The sequence below is a fragment of the Callithrix jacchus genome, chromosome 1 (genome assembly GCF_049354715.1).
Source record: "Callithrix jacchus isolate 240 chromosome 1, calJac240_pri, whole genome shotgun sequence".
In the NCBI taxonomy this organism is placed as follows: Eukaryota; Metazoa; Chordata; class Mammalia; order Primates; family Cebidae; genus Callithrix; species Callithrix jacchus.
Window position 1 is genome coordinate 11,718,143 of NC_133502.1, and position 19,093 is coordinate 11,737,235.

Here is a 19,093-nt window from a genome sequence, read left to right on the forward strand (position 1 = left end):
TTGCAGCCCCAGCCAGAAAAGAAGCATCCCATTTTCAGGGGAAGAACCTAAGGAGGCTGTTGGGCAACCACTTGCTAGAGAGATCTGCATGACTAAAAGGGACCCAGGAGCTGACAGCCAAGACAATTAAGAAAAGGCCTTGAAGGTATTTCAGAGATCTCAGAGATCCCCTCATCATGCACTCTGAGGACTAAAAGGAAAGAATGCTTAGTGCCCTGTGCCATGCCAGGAGGCTGCTACTTGCATCCCAGCCACTCCAATTCCAGCCTCAACTCAAAGGGGTGCAGGTACAGCTCAGGCCACAGCTCCAGAGGGCACAAGCCATAAACCCTGACACTTTATACATGGTCTGATGTCTGCAGATGCTCAGAAGGCAAGCATGAAGGAGGTCTGGAGGCCTCCACCTAGATTTCAGAGGATGTATGGAAAAGCCTGGTGCCCAGGCAGAAGCCTGCCACACAGGAAGGGCCCCCATAGGATATTCTACTAGGGCAGGGCACAGAGGAAATGCAGGCTTGGACCCCCCACATAGAGTCCCCACCTGGATATTGCCTAGTAGAACTAGTATAGGGAGGCTGCAACCCTCATGATTCAAGGATGGTTGATTCACCAGCAGCTTGCACCTTCTGCATGGAAAAACCGCAAGTACTCAACCCCAACCCATGACGGCAACCACGTGTATCCTGCAAAGTTAGAGGGCTATTGCTGCCCAAGGCCTAGGGGCCCACCAGGATATGGGACATGGAGTCAAGGATTACATTACAGCTTTAAGAATTAGTGCCTTCCCTACTATGTTTCAGACTCACATGGGGCCTGTTACCCTTTTCTTTTGGCCAATTTCTCCCTTTGGTAACAGGAATGTTTACCCAATGCCTGTACCATCACTGTATCTTGGAAGTTAATAACTTGTTTTGATTTTACAGACTCATAGCAAATGAGTCTCAGATGACACTTAGGACATTGGACTTGATGTTAGAATGAGTTAAGATATGGAGAAGAAATTATTGTCATTTTCCATGTGAGAAGGACATGAGATTTGGGGGCCAGGAGTAGAATGATATGGTTTAGGTATTTGTCCCCTCCAAATCTCATGTTGAAATTAAATCCCCAGGGAGACCCCCTCATTCTCTTGACCCTGCTCTCAGTATGTAATGTGTCTGTTCCAGCTTCACGTTCCATCGTGGCTGTAAGGTTCCTGAGGCTCTCACCAGAAGCCAAGGAGATGGTGCCATGCTTGTACAGCTTGCAGAACCATGACCAACTAAACCTCCTTTATTTATAAATTATTCAGCCTCAGGTATTTCTTTACAGTAATGCAAAAACAGGCTAACACATAAAATTGGCACATACCAGTAATTTTATTTACATGTAAGAATACATAATTTAATGTGAGATGGATCTAAGATATCCTTAGAATACATCTGAAATACAACCCTTGTAGATTTTTTAAAAAAGAATATATCTGTATATGAACATGTGGATTAAAAAAGAATACACACTAAACTGTTAGCAGAATTATGGACCATTTTCCCTTTCTACTTTGCATTTTTCTAAAGTATATGAATTCTTTTATAATGATCATATAGGATTTTTAAAAAAACTTTAAACATATAGCTTTCCATTTGGGACAAAAGTTTAAAGCCACAAAAAAGAGGGTCATATTGATTTGAAGTGCATTTGGAGAGCAGCCCCTGACCCTAAATTTTACAGTATCTCCAAAAATATTTACAAAGACACAGAAAAAGACAAAAATTCTTAATGAAGTTGCAAACTAATAATAACTTTATATCATAAATTGGGATTGAAGTCTACTAACTATAAAACCTATGCTGTTCTACTTAGAATCATAACTGACAGTCAACTTTACCACTTAAGACAAGAACATACTAGTAAAAAAAAGAAGAGTAAATTGATTATTCATATCTTCCTACTTTCTATTCCATAGTTCAAAAATCCATGGTCTGGATCTGCCCCAAAACTTTATGGACACAATATTAAAATGTGAGTGAAGGCCAAGCATGGTAGCTCCTGTCTATAATCTCAGTACTCTGGGAGGCTGAGACAGGCAGAATGCTTGAGCTCAGGAGTTTGAGAACAGCCTGAGCAAAACAGCAAGACTCCATCTCTACAAAAAATAGAAAACTTAGCTGAGCATGGTGGTTTGCACCCGTAGTCCTGTCTACTTGGAAGGCTGAGGCAGAAGTATCACTTGAGTCCAGGAAGTGGAAGTTGCAGTGAGCCAAGACTGCATCACTGCACTCCAGCCTGGGCACTAGAGAGAGACCCTGTCTCAAAAAAAGTACAACAAAATAAAATTTGAGTTATATATCTGGGGGAAAGTGACAGCAGTCGTTACCATCCTAAATGAGCACAACTTTCTCCCAGCACTCCCTTTCCAACAACAACAACAACAACAAAAAACTACTATTAAGAAGAATTTTAAGAAATTGGGACAATGAGAATACCACACAGTAAAGGAAGTCAACTTTGATGACGTAAATATGTTATAATTGAAAAAAGAAAAACCCAGTGTTTAGCTCAACCACAGACAGAAGAAAATACATAAATGCAAAGGTACTAGTTAGAATAAAAAAGCAAAGGAAATTTATCAGTCATTTCTTTAAAAAAAGATAAAAGTCTAATCTGGAAAAACTAAAAGAAAATGAAAACTAAAAAAAATCTAGGAAGGAGAAACATCTACGGAGAGGAAAAAAATTACATTATTATAAATACCTATGTAAAAATATAAATATAGAAATATAAATAATATGCTTCAACAAGAAAAAACATTTGAGCAATATTGATAATATGTCATAAACCCAAGAGTGTATGCCTAAGTTTCATTTTTTTTTAAAAAAAAGGTTTTTTTTTCCTTTTTGAGACAGAATCTGTCTCTGTCGCCAGGCTGGAGTACAGTGGCATGATCTTGGCTCACTGCAACCTCTGCCTCCTAGGTTCAGGTGATTCTCCTACATAACCCTCCAGAGTAGCTGGGACTACAGGTGTGCGCCACCATGTTCAACAATTTTTTTTTTTTTTAAAGTAGAGATGGGTTTTCACCATGATCTTGATCTCCTGACTTCATGATCTGCCCGCCTTAGCCTCCCAAAGTTCTGGGATTACAGGCGTGAGCCATCGCACCCAGCCAAAACAAAACGATATTAACTTTATCCTATGTACAGAAAGAAAGGGGGAGAAAGTTTCTGTCAGGTTGCAGAATTGTTTTACCCTACTTATAAGCTAATAAGTTGGCTTTCTTACTGTGTCATGGATTCTGGCAGAAGACAGAAGACTTCTGAGTCAGAAACAAAGAACTTGATTAATTGTGCACAGCAAGCAACATGAGCATTAGCATGTTTACATGGGTTCCCCATGGTCCCACATTCCATAGGGAGAAGATGGACCCACAAGAATTCTACACAGGCAGTGGGTATGGATCGCACCTAAAGAACACTGAGTGTGGGAAACCCATCATTTAATAATGAGCAGTAAATAGGGTGCCCTTTGTCCCAGAGGGAAACATTAACTTGTTCCTGAAAGTCACTCACTGAAAACACCCTGAGAAAAAGCCATGGCAAAGAGCAGTCAGGGCCTCACACTGTCTTGGCATAGTCAGCCTGACTCTATTCAGACTTATCAGGGAACAGGCCTAGAATACGTGCATCTATAGGAGTAAGCCAGACCTTCAGATAAGCAACTGCAAATTACTTTGACAGTGTGCAAGCCCCAAAGAGTGGTATTTTTAATCTGCCCATCTGTAGTCTTCCAAGTGGCAGACCAGACAGGTAGGCCACTGGCAACGGCACAAACATCAGTATAAATGATTACATTTCACCAAGGGCTCTGATTTTGCTCAGGGAGAGGATGACTCAAGGCCTTGAGTTCTGCCCACTGCACTGAGTATACTAACCACTTCAGCTTTTGGTTTTACAAGGCTCATGCTTGGTGGAATGGCAGCAGAGGCAGCCCACAGATCCCACCAGCTGTTAGCTTACCTAAACATGCCAGCACCCTAGCCCAGGCATTTAGGGAAACCACCGAGGGCCCTTTTGAGCCAGTGACCTTACTTCAGGCAGTGAAATGGGTTATTTAGCTCACTCCACAAAGAGTAGCTGCCACTTTTTCACGTATACCTGATATCATGCTAGGGCCAAGTAGCTGTGCTTCTGAATACAGCATTTCCATTTGAGCAGAGAGGCTTGCTGGGACCCTTTTACCTTGCTAGACACTGATTCCTAGTTGACCTATGTCAAAATGTAAACGTCATATGGCTTCCACAGGTCAGGTGTTCAGTTTATAAAAGCTTAATAGCAGCTTCAGAACTGCACATTTAAAAAGGAGTGTACTAGGCCGGGCGCGGTGGCTCACGCCTGTAATCCCAGCACTTTGGGAGGCCGAGGCGGGTGGATCACGAGGTCAAGAGATCGAGACCATCCTGGTCAACAAGATGAAACCCCGTCCCTACTAAAAATACAAAAAATTAGCAGGGCATGGTGGCGCGTGCCTGTAATCCCAGCTACTCAGGAGGCTGAGGCAGGAGAATTGCCTGACCCAGGAGGCGGAGGTTGCAGTGAGCCGAGATCCCTCCATTGCACTCCAGCCTGGGTAACAAGAGCGAAAATCCATCTCAAAAAAAAAAGGAGTGTACTAAGTGGCTGAGTCAGGCAGGTGGCACTGTTGTACTTGGAAACAGTCTCTCTGGGTAGTCCAGCAGATTTGAAGTCTATAAAGTTGTGATTGTCCTTTCTCCTCCTGGGATTGATTCTTTGTTTCTGCTGTACCACCCAAGAGTGTTCATATGGTAGTCCCTGAATGAGAGTGTTTCCCCTTGGGCTTCACAAACATTGACAGCATTCACAGTGTAAGCATGCAAAATACCAATGCCAGTTACGTAATCAGAGCCAAAACAATAATTAATCAGTCAAGTTTGAGTGCCTTTTCCTTTAGAAACACAGATCAAGGAACATGTATTGGGACTACAACACAGTTATCAGGAGACTGCTATCACCCACCGAGAGCAAAGGGAGAAAGAGGTGAGCAGTGGAAAGAAATGTAAGTGTTGACTTTTTTTCTCCTTTACCCATGGGCCCTTGTCCTTCCTCTTCAAGAAGGCATGTGTCAATCAACATCCCACCCATGACAGTCTCCAAAACTATCAAGAACTGTGAAAGTCTAAGGTATGATTTTACCTGACTTACAAACTAATAAGTTAGCCTTTTATTCTTTTATGGAGTCTGATAGAAGACATAAGACTCCAGGGTCAAAGACAAATGACTCTATTGCTGATGACATAGAGCCAGCAGTATGAGCATTATTATGCTTGCCCCCAAAGTACCACAGGGGTGACAAATATAAACTTAGATGGATCCCACACAATTGGCATACGTTTCAATTAAGGAACACCAGGCTTGGGGAAGCATTGTTTTATAGCAAGCAATAAAACATGCTTGCTCCGTGCCCCCAATCCCAAAGGCAACCATTACCTCATTCCTCAAGGTTACTCAGTGCAAACACAACCCTCAGAAATGGCCCAGGTAAAGAGTGGTCAGGACCTTACAGTTTTTACTGGTGAGACCAAGAAAGAACATGCAAGGATTCACAGGGTCCATGGGAGATTGCCTTTCCTAATAGTTTGATGTTAATTTGTAATCTTCAAAATGTTAGTTTCTATAAATAATTACAGCATCTGACATCAGAAACCAATGACAATACAATAAATTTTAAACATTACAAAATGTCCTTTAAAAGATGCTCTAGGAAAGGAAAAAATATACACTAGTGCTAACAATTTTATAATGAGCCTAATAATGTCATAAAGGAATAGATAATTCCTATGCCATATTAACTTTTCCAGGGTAAGAATAATATGGTTGCCTAATTCACTATATGAAAGTAGAATGATAAGATCAAAGATGTGAAATAATTTCAATACATTTACAGCTATTCATTTATTAAAACAGAAGCATGAAAACAAAACAAAAGCAATCTTAATTCAAAAGCAAATTAAGGTAACATCCCACACCATTAATCAGCAGTTTTCCTCAGAAATACCCCACATCATTAAGATAATATCCCACATAATTAATAATCTTAATTATTAATATACCACACCATTAATCAGTTTTCCTCAGAAATTAAAAGAAGGCATAATATTTCAAAAAAAAATTTTTTTTTTTTTTTTGAGACGGAGTTTCGCTCGTTACCCAGGCTGGAGTGCAATGGCGTAATCTCGGCTCACCGCAACCTCCACCTCCTGGGTTCAGGCAATTCTCCTGCCTCAGCCTCCTGAGTAGCTGGGATTACAGGCATTCACCATCATGCCCAACTAATTTTTTGTATTTTTAGTAGAGACAGGGTTTCACCATGTTGACCAGGACGCAACACATTAGTATGTCCAATGGAAAAAACCTTGTATACATCTCAGTAGAAGAAAAAATGTTGATAAAATAATTATTTCTCCCTTAAGTTTAAACAGATTTGAACAGAGAAACCTACAATGTTATCTGATAAGAGATTCAATACAACACAGATGTACATTTTTCCTAAATTAACCAATAATTTTACCATAATTCGAATTAAACCCTAACAGAGCTTTTGGGGGAGGGTAACTTGGAGAGGAAAAGGATTCCCATGTTAATTTAGAAGCATCAGCAAATACAAGGAGCTAAGGCATTGTGGAGGAAAAACAGCCACAAAGAATAAGAAATCATTCTGTCAGAAACTGAATATTAAGTGATAAATGTTAAAACAGTATGGCACTACTACAAGAAGTAGATAAGGGAACATAATATAAATAGAATGAATACAATTAACTACCTACCCGAGGAAAAAAATCTAGATGGATTCTTACCTTTTGATGAAAATAAACTATAGACAGATTAAAATTTAATGTAAAATAAAAGGAAAAACTTCAAGAAAGCTACTGCAAAGAACTAGTAATATCTCCCAATCAGGTTTGGGAAAAACTGCTATTATAAAAACAGTATAAAAGTCACATACACAGAAAAGTTTGGCTACATAAAAATAAAAGCCTTTTGTATATTAAAATCAATACAAGCATAAGAACATATTAGAAAAGGTTTAACAAGTGAAAGAAGTATTAATATACATAAATATATATTACCATTTAATAGAGCTCTTTCAAAATTAAAGAAACTTACTTTTCAAAGTATAATCAGACAACAAAAATACAGTGATATATTACTATGTAAAAAATCACAAATTAATAATTTACTTCTGACTTGCCATTTTTTAATTAAATACTTGCAAAAAAATAGTTTTGAATCCAGAAAGCAACCTCATCTACATTATTGTTCTGATTATTAACTTTTTTATTCCCATGGTATATATTCAGTTTATATTTAAAGAGATATTGACCAAATAAATTCATAGCTTTGCCTGTTTAGTTCACAAAACAATTTATGCTTATATGAAACATATTTGATATATTTTATATTATTCTGGCAAAATTTATACTTTAAAATCAAAAGTTAATCAAGATAAAATGTTCTCAGATATACCGTGTTCAATACAAAACATATTATTAAATATACAATGTCTTAGAATATTAATTTTTTATAAGAAGTTTCTGCTACTTAACTCTCCTCTCTCTATATAGCCACTTCTTTCATTATAGGCTATTATTAATTTACCTTGAAGCAGCCTTCTTCAGCAGCTTTTTAATCTCATTAATTTTACAGGTGTGCTTCTTATGGATAACCACAAATGCATTACAACCATCTGGTGGTGGCTCATCAGCTGCAATCTAAGATTTCAAAGATTATATTTAGCTACAGTAGTTGATAATTACAATATGATTTTGAAACCCTCACACATTACTTTGATTAAAATAACTCATCAACTACTATTAAGTTATTGCTCTAATTAAAGTAAAAAACACCTATATGTAGGTAGAATCTAAGAAATATTTTAATAAAATCAGCTTTATCCTAGGAAAGACATGCTTCAAAGTTATTGAAAAAATTCCATTAAAATTTTATGATAGTTCATTTCAATTTGTCCTCATAATTTCCTTATCCCAAATAACTATAAAAATTACAGAATATATTCAATTATAATCAACGACAACAATAATATAATCAATGATAGGCTATGGAACCAACTATAAACTTGTAGATCATTTTGAACTAAAGATGTTCACATTAAAGAGCTCTATGTACATGGCTATGTGCCTCTTTGTCAAATACAGTTTGGGTATTTTTACACACCTGCTGAAACATCTGAATAGCTGGAGAGTATGCCCTTATAGAGAAAGCAAACTTTAAGAGGTTGATGTGTAAATTGTCTAAAAACTGTCCAGCTTTCTTCAGGATTAAGTTGTAATAAGAATAATCTGATTCTATAAAAAAAAGTCAAAAGAAAAAAAAGTTAGTATTTTATACAAGACAGATTGGCACATCTTCCACCATACAGCTGACGTAATCAATGCCATATAATCATATCTGAAGTTTGGTTGTGGATAATGCTAGAGAAAAATGAAAAACTCAAGAGCTCAGTTCTATTATCAACTTCATTTTGGATCTTCCAGTAATGTCCAAGTAATCAACATGAGACCAGGTGAAAATAATCTTGCCATTAAACTCTATTTGGAAACACCAGCATTTCAGAACAACTTACTCCAAAGTTGTGGAGTTATATTACAAGGATAATATAGAAGTCCTACCTATAAGGCATAAATTCAGAACAGCAGAAAAGTTAAAGAACATGATTGTTAATAAATTTTAAAGTACCTGTATGAATAAATTCTAATGAGATTTAGTGCCAATAGCCAAGTATAATTAGTGTATCCTGAATACTTTTAGGAGACAAAATTAGAACCAGGTACAGACCCCAATTAAAGCTCTTATCACCTAACAGTGTACTTCGCTGTTTTGCTGTCTCCTTCATTATATTTTGAAGTCCTGAGAATGTACATTTACTCATCTTCATATTCCCAATATCTTAAAAGTAGTGCAAGCATTTCTCATGACTGAAAATTTTCTCAGAAAAAAATTTTGAAAAGAAAAATTATTTGCTCTTGGAAATATTTCAGTTTAAAATGTTATTAAAACATATCTGATCTCTTTGTTTTTAAAATCTACTTTGTAAAATCACAAAATTGCTGAACTTCAATGCTGCCTGAGCCAAATAGGCTTCAGTAAACGGACACTTAAAACATCTGAAATTATAGTTTATCTTACATTTACACTCAGGAACAAAATAATAAACTATTTTAATTACCAACAGTAAGAAGATCTTTCTATATCTAAACGGCTAAAGATTTCACTCTTAAGCAATCCCGTGTTCATCTATTCTAGTCTCTGTAGAGATAGAAACATAATAAACCTTTCTTTACAATAAAGCCTCTGTTGTTAAAATCTAATTTCAAATTTATCTTTAAGCTACTTACCTACCCTAAGAAACACATTAATAAACACTTTTTAATTCTGAGGAAGATATATGTATATATGGGTACATACTCTCATATATATACAAAAACAGAAATTACTGTTTTACAGATAGTGAAATGACAGCGTATTAGTTACCTTTTTGAGGGTATTAAAAGTTTCTTTAGTGGTTTAAGAGTCAAAGTATTCTGCCAATAAAAATGCAATATACATGTCAGTATACATTTGTCCAAACCCACAGAATGTATAACAAGAGGGAACACTAATGTAAACTATAGACCTTGGGTAATAAGGATCTGTCAAGGTAGTTTCATCAATTGATATAAATGTACCACACTAGTGGAGGATGTTGATAACAAGGAAGGCTATTTATGTATAGGGAAGGCGACATATGGGAAATCTCTATACTTTCTGTCCAATTTTTCTGTGAACTTAAAATTGCTCCAAAAAAACTGTCTACTTTTAAAAGAGAAAAAAAATGTACTATTACTAGATGCAAAAATTATTATTTCAAAGAAATCTAGGTAAAAAGAAAACCGTATCTCAACAATTTTTTCTTTTTTTTTGGAAACAAGATCTTGCTCTGTCATTAGGGCTGGAGTGCAGTGGCACAAACACAGCTCAAACTCCTGGGCTCAAGTGATCCTCTGCCTCAGCCTAAGAAAGTGCTGGCATTAAAGTTGTGAGCCACCACACCTGGCCAATTTTTTTTTTTCACAGCTCAAACACCTGGGTTCAAGCGATCCTCTGCCTCAGCCTTGCAAAGTGCTGGAATTAAAGGTGTAAGCCACCACACCTGGTCAATTTTTTGTTGTTGTTTTTTAGAGACAGGGTCTTGCTATACTGCCTTGGCAAGTCTCTGACTTCTGGGCTCAAGCAATTCTCTGGCATTGTGCCTTCCAAGTAGCTGCTACCAGAGAGGTACACCACCATGCCAAGCTAACAATTTTGATTTCTTCTTGATGAGAATGCAATATCCGAACATGACTATGAGTTATCTTATAATAAAGTATTAAAGCCTTCTATTTTTGGAAAGAGATGCTTAGATTAGTTTCCATTAAAACATGTTTTCAAATTTAATGTTCAGATTTACTAACACAGTGAAGTATTCACATTTAACCATTACCATTAAAAAGTAATAAACATATAATATGTACACATAAATACAAATCTTACAAGTTAAAATTTGTACATCACCTACCTGTTTGCTTATAAATTGCTAATTCTTGCACAGTTTCCAAAAACTGCCAAAATTTTTCATTACTTTCTTCTGCCATAAATTCACTATTAAAAAAATAAAAGTAATCAGTTAGTAGATGGAATTTAAAATGGTTCAGATACTATAAACTATACTCAAACTATATCTATAGCACAAAAAACTCTTAAAAATTAATGTCAAATTACTAATTTCCATTTACTATAACACCGGGAAAAAAAAACATCTATTATTCTTACCTGAGGTGTCATTCTCAACTATAAACATATAATCATGTCAGGAAAACGCTTCATGAGAAATTACTTTTGGCTTTTTCTTATTATTAGCAACGATTAAAAAACTGATAGTTTATCTTTCCATATGAAATGGCACTGATAAATACAACAATGATAAAAAACAGATTATATAAAGGTAAAAAGTAGAAAAAAAGACCATCTGTTTTTCATAAACAAAAATTGGTTCTATAAATATTTCATAGAAGTTATATTATCTATTGCCTTTACTTATTTGTGTAGAAAATCTTTTTTATTTAAAACAGAAAGATCGGAGATTGATCCAAGATGGCCGACCACTAACACCTCGGGATTGTAGCTCCCAGTGAAAGCTCAGAGAACAAGAGGATGCCACATCTTTAGACGAATTTTCGTCACTCACTGATCAGCCGATTCCCAGTGGAGGAAAGAGTCGCCAGCGCGACTCTTGTGGCCGCCGCAGTGGTTTTGCCAGCATCTCGGCGCAGCAGCTCTTCATGCAGAGCCAACAGGACTGCTTCCCCTACTGACCAGAGTTTGGAGCTCCGGGAAATCAGAACCGAACCGCTTGTTGCGGACTCAAGAGGGAAGCCAGACCAGAGATTCCCGGGCAGAAGAGCACCATCAGTCTTATGGCTGCTATTTAGGCTGCCACAGTGGGTTGCTCGGATCCCAGCACTGGGAATCAATAAGTCAGACGTCGACTCAGAAACCTAATTAGAAAGGCAGTTTATCTACAATGAAGGGAAAAAAACAGCCTAAGAAGGCCGAATATACTCAAAATCAGAACCCATCAGCAACGGAACAAGCCCTGATGGAAAAGGACTCATCAGCAACTGAACAAGCCCTGATGGAAAAGGACTCATCAGTAACGGAACAAGCCCTGATGGAAAAGGACTGTGTTCCATTATCTGAAGTTGGCTTTAAAAGGTGGATGATAAGAAACTTCTGGGAGTTAAAGGAACTTGTTCTAACCCAATGTAAAGAAACTAAGAACTTTGAAAAAAGGTTCGATGAAATGTTGAAAAGAATAGACAATATAGAGAGGAATATAAATGAACTTATGGAGTTGAAAAATACAACACAAGAACTTAGTGAAATATGTACAAGCTTAAACAGCCGAATGGATCAAGCAGAAGAAAGGATATCAGAGGACAAAGACCAACTTAATGAAACAAAATGACAAGACAAGAATAGAGAAAAAAGGATAAAAAGGAATGAGCAAAGTCTCCAAGCAATATGGGACTATGTGAAAAGACCTAATATATGCTTGATTGGTGTACCTGAATGTGACGGAGAGAATGAATTCAAGCTGGAAAATACTTTCCAGGACATTATCCAGAAAAATTTTCCTAATTTAGCAAAGCAGGACACTATTCAACCCCAGGCAATACAGAGACCACCACAAAGATATTCCTCAAGAAGACCAACCCCAAGGCACATAATTGTTAGATTCACCAAGATCGAAATGAAGGAGAAAATATTAAGGGCAGCCAGAGAGAAAGATCAAGTTACCCATAAAGGTAAGCCTATTAGGCTTACAGCAGATCTCTCAACGGAAACCCTACAAGCTAGAAGAGAGTGGGGGCCAATATTCAATATACTTAATCAACAGAACTTTCAGCCCAGAATTTCATATCCTGCCAATTTAAGTTTTACATTTGAAGGAAAAATAAAATCTTTTAGAACAAGCAAGTACTCAGAGATTTTATTACCACCAGGCCTGCTTTACAAGAACTTCTAAAAGAAGCATTATACACAGAAAGGAACAACCAGTATGACCCTTTCTAAAAATACACCAAAAAGTAAAGAGCATTAACATAAAGAAGAATTTTCATCAACGAAAGGACAAAATAGCCAGTTAATATCAAATGGCAGCAACCCTAAATTTAAATCGACCAAATCTCCCAATCCAAAGATATGGAAAAAATCTAACGGTATATCCAAAGATATACATAGACTCAAAATAAAGGGTTGGAAAAAAAAAAAAACATACCAACCAAATGGAGAGCAAAAATAAATAAATAAAAAGCAGGAGTTGCAATTTTCATATTTGACAAAATAGATTTCAAAGCTACAAGGATACAAGGGTAAAAGGATTAATGTAATAATAAGAGATCTTAACACCCAGATACTTAAGACCCAGAATGAGATTTAGATTCAATGAGACAGAAAATTGATAACGATATCCGGGACTGGAACTAAGATCCAGAACAAATAAACTCAGTAGAGCTTGCCATTTTAAACACACAAAATATACATTATCCACAAAATCTAACGATATATCTAAAGATATACAAAGACTCAAAACAAGGGGATGGAAAAAAAACTCACCAACTAAATGGAGAGCAAAAATAAATAAATAAAAAGCAGGAGTTGCAATTCTCACACTTAATAAAATAGATCTCAAAGCTACAAGGATGCAAGGGTAAAAGGATTAATGTAACAATAAGAGATCTTAACACCCAGATACATAAGACACATAATGAGATTTAGATTCAACGAGACAAAAAATTCATAATGATATCCAGGACTTGAACTCAGAGCCAGAACAAATAAACACAATAGAGGTCTCCATTTTAAATACATAAAATATGCATTAACCACTTTAAACACTCAAAATATTGATCGGCCATTATTGAAACCCATTTTAGGAATGAAGTAATATTCCTTTTTCCCTCTTTTTCTTTTTTTCCCCTTCTTTTCCTCTTAAAAAATAAAAATAAAAATAAAATAAAACAGAAAGATCTTAATTTTAAACATTAATAGGAAATCAGTGTATTGTGCTATGTCTTTGGTCATAAAAATCCAATGAAATTTTCATTGTATTTAAGAAAAAACAGCCAAAGCCATTTAAAGCCTTTCAAAAAATAATGAAATAAATGAAAGATTACTTAGTTCTGCATGAAGAAAACAGAAGACAACTAAGAAAAATAGGGTTAACTATTTAAATTAGAAACAAAATAGCCACCAAACAGAAGGCACCGATTATTTGTTATTGCCCATCTTATCTTTCTCTCTAGCCTTGGTAAACTTAAACTAATGCTTAAAATAAATGGAAAGTATTGAGAACATCCACAGCCTACATACAGAGTAACTAGTGAGTCTGAGATGGCCACTAAAGAGGAAAAAGGAAGTGAGAATGACTGATTAATTTACCAACAGAAACATGACAAACCTAGGAATTTAGAGTAATAAATAACTTCAAATCAACTCTTGCTATTAATGGTATTAAATCAATGACTTGGAAAAAAAAAAGGAAAGCTGAAAGCAGAGGAAATAATGGAAAACGCTAAACAGAACATGAACTGAAAAAGATAGGAACAGTACAACATCTTAAGTAGGGAGCAATGCTTAACTGATTTGACCAAACAGCTACAGACATGCTCATATACTATGTAACCATAGGTAAAAGACTTCTTCCAACTACCAGAATCCGTAAGTCTAGCTAAGTCTGATCCTTCAAAGTGATCACCTTAAGAAAGTGTTCCAGCTAACAAGGAAAGTGAAGGACCTCATCAAGGAGAACCACAAACCACTGCTCAAAGAAATCAGAGAGGACACAAACAAATGAAAAAACATTCCATGCTCATGGATAGGATGAATCAATATTGTAAAAATGGCCATGCTACCCAAAGCAATTTACAGATTTAATGCTATTCCCGTTAAACTGATGCCAGCAGTGACTGTCTACAGTGGCCTCTGCAGAAACACCAGCTGCAACAGGGGAGACACAGCTGGGGTTGGTGCACTCCATGGAGCTGATGGGAGCAGGGAACAGGTGGAAGCCCTGTCTTTTTCTGAGTTGGCAGGGTGGAGGGCCCACACTCCCCATGCGTGGTTGTCCGGACTGGGGCATCCCTGTGCTCTTGGGAGCTGGAAGCAGGTAGGAGCCCATGCCTCCTTCAGAGTTGGGAGGGTGGGAGCCCTGTGCTTCCTAGGCACAGCTGTTGCCACCCAGCTCCAGCTGTGGACCCAGGCATCCCTGTACTCTCAGGGTCTGCAAAGCCCCCTCTCCCACCACAGGCTCAAGAGTGCCTGTTAGTACTGCCTGGCCTCTCCCTGCTCCCGATGCCTGCTCCAATTCCAGAGCAAAGTTGTGCCTGAGCCCAGAAGTTGTCACAACCTGGCTGGGTGTGCATGCATTTGGGGCAGCACTGACACACCGGTCCCCTACTACCTCAGCCCCCTTTGGACTTTGGGCATGAATGGTAATGGGAGGGAGGCCGAGAGGGGTCTGGGGGCAGCTTGGCATAGGCCCACAGGCACCCTGTGATATGAACAGCCTGGGTGCCATGGACATGGTGGATGGCAGGTTAATGGTGGAAGGGAGTAGATGGGGAAAAAGGGGCAGGTGTCTGGTGAAGCCCCACCTTCAAGCTAGGAACACAAGCCTGGGGCTGGGCTACCTGTTCACAGACTGAAGTGAGAACTTACGGTGCTTATTCCAGGCCCACACAGGGCCACCCATAGACCAATAAGCACATACTTCCTCTGAAACCCATAAAAACCTCAGACACAGCTAAGCTCAGGCAGATGATGGGATAACCTGCCTGTGGATAGGAGCTATGCATTCAATATGTCCTCTCCACTGAGGGCTGCCCAGACATCAGGATGACCTGATTGCAGGCAGAATCTACCCACTCCATTTCTCCTCTCTGCTGAGGGCTACAGACTCAACATGATGACCTACCTGTGAAAAGGAGCTCCCCACTCTGAGTCTCCTCTTTAATGAGAGCTGCTCTCATCAGGGCGACCTGCCTGCATAAAGGAGCTACCAAATTTGGGTCTCCTAAGAGCTGTACTGTCGCTTAATAAAGCAACTCTTTGCCTTGTTCACCCTCCAGTTGTCTACGTACTTCATTCTTCCTGAACATGGAACAAGAACTCGGGGCCTGCCAAATAGCAGGACTGAAAGAGCTGTAACACAAACTCTTATTTGGTGCTGAAACACATACCTAAGTTGCCAAGTTGCAGGCAATGAAAAGGAGAGAAAAGCTACAGCCCTTTGGGGAGCCCAGACATACAGGCTCCCTGAGCCAGAGCTGTGTCACCCTCTCTGGGGCTGTGCGGTTCCTGGTATCTCCAAGGCTCCAGGTGCCACTGCGTTCCACAGTGCCTGCAGTGGAAGCTGCCTGCAGTACGTCTGGTCGAACCACAGTCTTGTACAAAGCTGGTGCCTGTGTCAGTACCTGGAACTGCCCACCCCACTGCAGCGGCATGCCTAGCTGTGTGCAGTGGCCAGATTCCGTGCTTGCTCATGCACTCATCACCACTCCCTGCCTGGCTCAACCTTGGCAGGCATGGGATCTGGGCCAATAGCACAAGCCAAGCATAGCCTGCTTGGTTGAGTAGACAGAATGAGGACAGCAGGCCAGAGCAAAACTCAGGCAAAGGTGCTACCAGCCAGAGAGAGTTCTGGCTGGCAAAGCAAAAACCCAAGGATCCTATGACAAAACCACCATTGACATTCTTCACACAATTAGAAAAAAATGATTTTAAAATTCACATGAACCCAAAAAAGAGCCCAAATATCCAACACAATCCTAAGCAAAAAGAACAAAGCTGAAGGTATCACACTACCCAACTTCAAACTATACTACAAGGTTAAAGTAAACTAACTACAAGGTTAAAGTAACCAACACAGTATGGTACTGGTACAAGAACAGACACATAGATCAATGGAACAAAATAGAGAACTCAGAAATAAGACTGCACACATACAAGCATCTAATGTTTGACAAACCTTACAAACACAAGCAATGGGAAAAGGATTCCCTATTTAATAAATGGTGCTGGAAGAACTGGCTAACCATATGCAGAAAACTGAAACTAGACCCCTTCCTTATAACTTATACGAAAATTAACTCAAGATGAATTAAAGACTTAAATGTAAAACCCAAAATTATAAAAACCCTATAAGAAAATCTAAGCAATACAATTCAGGACATAGGCACAGACACAGATTTCATGACAAAAATGTCAAAAGCAATTGTAAGGAAAGCAAAAATTGACTAATGGGATCTACTTAAACTAAAGAGCTTCTGCACTATCATCAGAGTGAACAGACAACCTACAGAATGGGAGAAGATTCTGCAATGTATCCATCTGACAAATGGGTACATTGTCTAATATGCAGAGTCTACAAGGAGCTTCAACAAATTTACAAGAAAAAAACAAATGACCCCATTAAAAAGGAGCAAAGGACATGAATAGACACTTATCAAAAGAAGACATTCATGCAACCAAAACATATGATAAAAAGTTCCACATCACTGATCATTAGAGAAATGCAAATCAAAACCACAATGAAATACCATCTCATGCCAGTCAGAATGGTGATTATTAAGAAGTCAAGAAAAAACAGATGCTGGCAAGGTTGCAGAGAAAAAAGAATGCTTTTACACTCTTGGTGGGAATATAAATTAGTTCAAGCATTGTGGAAGACAGTGTGGCAATTCCTCAAAGATCCAGAAGCAAAAATACCATCTGACCAAGCAATCCCATTACCGGGTATACACCCAAAGGATTTTAAATCATTCTGTTATAAAGACACATGCACACATATGTTCACTGCAGCACTATTTACAATAGCAAAGACATGGAATCAACTTATATGTCCATCAATAATAGACTGAATAAAGAAAATGTGGTATATATACACCATGGAATACCATGCAGCCATTAAAAGGAATGAGATCATGTCCTTTGCAGGGACATGGATGGAGTTGGAAGCCATTATCCTCATCAAACTAACTCAGAGACAGAAAACCAAACACCACATGTTCTCACAAGTGGGAGCCGAATAATAAGAACACATGGACACATATGACACACACTGGGGCCTGTTGGGAGGGTGCAAGGGGACACAGAACATCAGGAAGAATAGCTAATGGATGCTGGGCTTCATACTAGGTGATAGTTTGTCACACAGGCTGCAGTGCTGTGGCACAAACATGGCTTACTTGAGGGGCTGCGGGGGGAGGATCACTTGAGCCTCCGAAACCTCCCAGGCTAAACGAGCCTCCCACCACAGCCACTCAGGTAGCTGGGACTACAGGCACATGTCACCATGCCCAGTTCATTATTTTGGACCAAGTTTTTTAAAAGATAACAAACTGGCATTTCCAATTCTTCACTTGCCTTATAAAATATATGGCTCAAAATAACTGTATTTCTTTAAAAAATTCTGCCCAGAGAAAATAGTTATTTCTATAAAGCGTGTTTTTATATGTACTAAAGAGTTTGACAGTAATTATAAGTGGAATTTCAAAAATATTTTCAGTAAGATCAACACACGTGGAATAAATGCAGCTCAGATGTACAAATTAAGGTATGCATATTACAAAATTCTACCCTCTTCAGCCCATAATCACCTCTAGCCAATTTTTTTTTTTTGAGACAGAATCTCGCTCTGTCGCCCAGGCTGGAGGGCACTGGCACAATCTCGGCTCACTGCAACCTCTGCCTCCCGGGTTCAAGCAATTATTGCCTCAGCCTCCTGAGTAGCTAGGATTATAAGCGTGCGTCACCACGCCTGGTTAATTTTTGTATTTTTAGTAGGGATGGGGTTTCACCATGTTGGCCAAGCTGATCTTGAATTTCTGACCTCATTATCCACCCGCCTCAGCCTCCCAAAGTGCTGGATTACAGGCATGAGCCACCATGCCTGGCTGTAAATTTTGTTATGAATTTCTTTATGCAGGGAATATACCTTATTCATCTTTGTTTCCTACATAGGACTATATGCAAGTTATGCACTCAAATTTCCAAGATGAACTGAAAATATCTGTGTGTATGCATGTGTGTGTATATACACTGTGTGTATATATATGTGTATATATATACACAAATATATGTATATATGTATACACACATATGTGTATATATGTACATATATTTGTGTATACATATACATGTGTATATACACATATATGTAGACACACATGTATATGTGTATATACACATATATGTATATAGACATGTGTATGTGTCTATATACATATGTGTGTGCATATATATACACATGTGTGTATATGTATATACATACACATATATACTAATCAAAATAAATGCATATATGTGTGTATATATGTGACATATATACACACACACAGTGAAATGTGTACATATGTGACATACACACAGCATATATACACATAGTGTATATACACAAACTGTACATATATACAAATTTACATATATAAATATACATACAC

The 19,093-nt window shown here is 38.1% G+C and overlaps 1 protein-coding gene across 11 annotated transcripts in view; it reads right to left on the reverse strand.

The window, feature by feature from the left end:
• The window catches only part of UGGT2 (UDP-glucose glycoprotein glucosyltransferase 2), a 238,444-nt gene that overhangs the window by 207,916 nt on the left and 11,435 nt on the right, over positions 1-19,093 (reverse strand). For 9 of the 11 annotated variants that reach the window (XR_013533952.1, XM_078368500.1, XM_078368709.1 and 6 more), the window contains 3 exons: positions 10,609-10,691; positions 8,229-8,359; positions 7,653-7,765 (listed from right to left, as the gene is read on the reverse strand). Coding sequence is in view for 7 of the 11 variants with exons in the window: in XM_054243220.2 (XP_054099195.1) it covers positions 7,653-7,765; positions 8,229-8,359; positions 10,609-10,691 (327 nt within the window). In the remaining 4 variants the exon portion in view is untranslated. Of the gene's footprint in view, positions 1-7,652; positions 7,766-8,228; positions 8,360-9,545; positions 9,596-10,608; positions 10,692-19,093 lie in introns of all 11 variants that reach the window. The other 2 variants (XM_078368454.1, XM_035292789.3) reach the window with 1 other exon arrangement.